General features: G+C 26.3%; 1 protein-coding gene across 1 annotated transcript in view; it reads left to right on the top strand.

The window, feature by feature from the left end:
* LOC106792992 overlaps positions 1–5,556 on the top strand; it is a gene marked incomplete at its 3' end in the record, with an annotated part of 6,640 nt that overhangs the window by 518 nt on the left and 566 nt on the right. Inside the window, 2 exon segments of the mRNA XM_014759536.1 lie at positions 1,796–1,858; positions 2,180–2,317. Coding sequence (XP_014615022.1) covers positions 1,796–1,858; positions 2,180–2,317 — 201 coding nt within the window.

Below are 5,556 nucleotides of genomic sequence, written 5' to 3'. Positions count from 1 at the left end.
ATAAATAACATAATATATATTATATAACGCGTAACAATAATAATAATAATAATAATAATAATATTAATATAAAACGTCGATGAAATATCGTTTAATAATATTACCCATAAGACTTTATATTTGTATTCTCGATACGGACTTAAGATTTTCTACACGAACGAACTATAATACAAATCCGACTTATTCTTAAATCCCGATAATAATATAAAGGAAAAAGAACAAAAAATTGATCTAGGTCAATTGTATGAACGAAAAAGGTTACCCAATTTCGAAATTACATTTTCCTTCGACCCTTTTACACGTAAAAACCAACTAGAAAAAATAAAATGGGATCATAATGACTTCTCATCAAATCGGTCAACTTTTTTACACAACTCTTCTATCTCCTTTCTCTCTCTCTCTCTCTCTTGCTTTTATTTTCTTTCTATTTGTATTTACTTTTCCCGAGAAAAAAACCATATATACACGATCATCCTAACGTGTGGAAAAAAAGTGTTTCTCATGAACGTAACATTGCCTTAGGAAAGAACAAATTGAAATTATTTGAGTGTTGCGTTATTAGTTTTTCGTTCTTTCGTGCGTACATACCAAAAAGAGAGAGAGAGAGAGAGAGTAATAGAAGGAAGCAATATGCAAGTATTAAACAATGTAAAATTTAAAAGTAATCATATAAAATGTAATATAATCAAATCAAATCAAATAAAAATATCCCAACGAAGGTAAATATATATATACAAGACATGTATATACAAGATATATATATATATATATAGATGATACAAATATTTGATCGATTGATTTTATGGTATTTTTTGACATTTTTATTTTGTTATTTTTTTTTTTATATATAATATATATAGTCTACCCTATAAAGTTGTTCGTTAATGGTTCGTAACGTGACATATTATACGAGTAAAAAAAAAACGATTGAAACGATCCATTGGCTGAATTTCTATAAAGAATACGATCGTAAATAATCGATTAACACGCGATTGATATATTATATACTTTTTTTTATAATTTATAATAAAATATGGTTGAGGTACACATAATATAGACAATGTTTTGGTTTTTTTCTTTCTTTCATTCTGACGAATTATTTTTCGTTAGAATAAAATTCATATAATAAATTTGCGATAGTGTAGAAAATTTCAAAGGGAAATTATTGAAAACGAATTTATCTTGATCCTATTAAACGATCTAACGTTATTGAGTATATTGTATTGTTTATGTGTTGTTTTTTTTTTCTTTTTTTTCCTTTTTTGCTTCTGTATCGCTTTTACGTTTTACTTTCATTTCACATCGTGTATCGGCCCCCAAACACCTTCAATACATTCTCGCAAACAACATTCTATAAACCGAATCCTACTTGTTAACGTGCAAAAGGAAACCGTATCCAATTTCCTACACAATCGATGGAAAAATAAAGACGTTAAACGAAAAAAATAACAAAAAATCAATGCAATTTATATTTATATGTTATATATAAATCCATACAAACCCGAAGGATTTAAAAAAAAAAAAAAAAGAGAGAGAGAGAGAGAGAGAAAGAAAAAATAAATAAATAAAATATTGTACAGGAAGCCAAAAAAAGCTTTCCATCTCTTTTATTTTATGTTTCCTTTTGTTCTGTCGTCCCTTGGTTTTTTTTTTCCCCCTTCCTTTTTTTTTTTTTTGTTTTAACGGATATTTTTATTATCCAACATCTTTTTGTGTGTCAATAAAAAAAGGAAGAACGTTTGAACGCAAATTCAAACCTTTTCATCGTTGATCTATGTCACCTTCTCTGTTGCAGCCAAACTTTAATCCAATAATGGCGATGCTCTACACGCTGAACTTTTTCCTCCTGTGTTTAAACGTATGTATTTTTATATCGTTTTTATCATTGATACACGCACGCGCGCGTGCAAAAGCATACATGCATACATACATACATACATACATACATTTATATGTAAAACGTATTTTAGATTCACGTGGATTAATTTATGATTAATTATTCCAACGTGAAAAATAAAATGAAAAATTGAATAGAAAGGAATAAAAACGGAACAAAAATTTAGGTTATTGAAATATTGTCGCGTTTATACATGTATTTATATTATAAAAATGATATTATATTATATTATATTATAATTATTAAAAAAATAATTATATATGTGTGTGTATGTGTATATAGGTGTACTCTCTTCTATGTGTTATCTCACAATATCAAGAATATTTGGCCGATCGTGGTACGGCAGCGGATGACAACAACTACAGGGTCAGTATTCTGAAAGTCTCACGAAGGAAAGGGCAACGTGATAAGGGAGGAAAAGTTAAGTGTACAAATATTCATTTTTCTTCAGCATTCTCGAATTCACTTTACGCTCGATTTATCTATATATCTTCGAAAACGAATTCATTTTTATCCCATACGTATTCTTAACTTTTCAATTTTGTTAATTAAATTGTTTACGATTTCTTCTGATATCTTTCAATCGCGTTTTTCTTAAATATAATATCTATATTATGTTATCGTTTAAACGTTAAATCAGTTAATTTTATGAAATAACTATATATTGATCTGTTAAAATATGAAAGAAAATAAAATTACGTGCATCGATTAAAATAATATTAGAATTAACGAGATATGCATGCGTAATTAAGATATGGAAAATTGAAATTGGATCCTTAGATTTAAATCCGATAGAACAACACGATTAACAACAGAACATTGGTTTTCAAATTACATGAAGAAGATAAAAAAAAACGAATAACTAGGAACATCGTTATAAAAATATAAGCTGATTTTAAATAAGGATCACATTTTAAATCTCAATCGATACTTTTAAACTACTTGCCCTCTCTCTCTCTCTCTCTCTCTCTCTCTCTTTCTCGTGAATTCCATATTTAACTTTACAATGAATTATTTCATAAAACAATTATTTGCGATTTGCTATAAATTAATATTCGATCTTATAAATAAATATTATAATTTGTTTCAACAAAGTCATCGTATATATTGAGTAAATTTAAATTAATTATTAAATAAAATAAAAAACATTTCTTTTAATTTGATCTCTCGTATGTGATAAAATTTGAATTATACACACACACACACGTTTAACGGTAACATAATAAATATAATATAAAAAGATAAAAAAGGAATATATATGATAATAATCGAAATGTTCGTTTATTGTTCTTCGAATGATACTAAAATCGATAATAAAAATATCTGCGAAAATTCAACGTTGTTTTTCCTCGACTTTGTCACTTTATTAATACGAAGAAGTCGTAAACTACTACATTTATATTAGGAAGGAAGTAAAATCGATTGATTATATTATTCTAGTGTTTCCGGTTCATGTGACAATGCGGCGCGACGGTTTCACGTGAGATTTATAGTACTTTACGAAAATATTCTCTTCTCTATCCTGCAAACGTTCTCTTTTATATCAGAAAGTGAGAGCCAATACCAGCTCGAGAATATAATGAGATCTTTGATATTGATCGTTTTTGCCTCTTTCATCTCGATTTACCACTTCACTAAATCCGTATCAACCGGTCTATATATTAATCCTTAATTATTATATATTACGAGTAAAATAATATTTATATATATATATATTTGTGCATTTCATTCTCTAAAGAGAAAGAAAGAGAGAGAGAGGGGGAGAGAACATAGAAACTTTTCTCTTCTCATTTATCATCAATTTTGACATATTATTTATTTCAATGAAAACAATTAATTCATTTTCTGGTCTCTCATTTTTTCTCGTTTTTTTTTCTCTCTTCTTTTTTTCGTTCGCATTTATAGATCGAATTAATGAAATTCTTTTTACGTAGTAACGAAATATTATACGAAGAATTTCATTATTTCTATTAATAAAGAAAATTCGAATAAATTTTTATTCTCCTTAAATAAAGATCGATGATTTAATAAATCATTTATTTTTATATGTATATATATATATATTTTTTTTTAATACTAAATCGATGAAAAATAAAATTAACGCGAATATATCGTTTTGGTTGTATGAATATTATAAATTTCTATCATATTATGGGAATACAATACAAATCATTGATTATAATTTTATTTTAAAATTAACAGCGTATAAATTAGTGAGAGAAAATATTTTTAGAAAAAAAAAAAAGGAAAATAATTACGGTAAGTTGAACAAAAATTCATCTGAACGGAGTTAAAACCAACGCGATTATAATTTCGTTTGACTCTTTTATATGTATCTTATATATGTAAAAGAAAAATATACGTATATAAGTACGACATATCTCTGAATTTCGCTTACCCTCTTGTCGTCACACCCCTAAGGGAATAGAAATACGATGCATCAGCTCCTTTCGCTTGACTTTGCTCTTGGAATACCGATGTTCTCTTGCTATATGTATACCAGTCAAGATATAAAACCTATACACCTTGTTACACTTTCAAAACGAACGACTTATCCTTCCTAAACGATTTTCAAAAATTTCTACATTCAAAAGTTAACATTCAAATTTATTTCTATACTCGAAGAAATATTACTCGCGAATACGACTAACATTTCATTAAATTTATTTGCATCATTTAAAACAAATTTAAATCTTACATTATAATTTTTAATGAGAGAAATATGGTTTATTATTTTTTTTTTAAACGATTTTCAAACTTCTATACGCGTTTAAATTTTAATTTGAAATTAATTATACGTAACGTTAAATAGAAATATATTCGATACGCGTGTCACATTAAATTTATTTGCATAATTTTAAACAATTTCAATCTTATTATGATTTTTAAACGATTTTCACAAACTGTTTTTTAATTTGAAATTAATTATACGAGAAATTAATACAAATATTTCACAATCTATATGTGAAATTTATTCGGATAATTTAAATAACTTAAATCTTTATTATGTTTCTTAATGTGACGAACGACCCATTTGTTACGAAAAATTTACTAAATTTCTTTTAATCAAATTTTACAATTCTCATTGAGGAATTATTATTTAAAACAAAACAAAAAAACTTTGATACAAGCATACATTTATAAATAATTCACGAACATACGCGTGTCATTATTATAATTGAGATTCATTATAATTCCATAATAAATTCGATATAAAAAAGAAATCCAAAGAAACAAATAATATTAATTCACGTATAATTAATTACCGAGACATAGAATATTTAATCGAAGTTTATCTGATTGCAATTAAATGTCGATATTCGAAAGTATATCCAACAAGTAAGCAGTATTATACCCAAAGGAAACAGTATATCATTGATTAGGCATACCAGGATAATCAAAGAGAAGGTTCGAGCTTTGAATAGTTTGAAGTGTACTGATTATATACCAAATAAGGTTTGGAGTAAATCGATGGGAATCACATAGTAATATATATATATACATATATATATGCATCTATTCCTCTGCGGCTCAATGTAGGAGACAATAATTACGAAATTCAAATAGATCTCTCTAATGTATAAGGGGGAAACTATTGTATATTATAATTATTATTCTTCCTGCGTATATATATATATATATATATATATATATATACG

This window comes from Polistes canadensis, unplaced genomic scaffold, assembly GCF_001313835.1.
Source record: "Polistes canadensis isolate GaletaPanama2010 unplaced genomic scaffold, ASM131383v1 scaffold_10, whole genome shotgun sequence".
Lineage (NCBI taxonomy): Eukaryota > Metazoa > Arthropoda > Insecta > Hymenoptera > Vespidae > Polistes > Polistes canadensis.
This window is presented reverse-complemented; position numbering and strand designations above follow the sequence as displayed.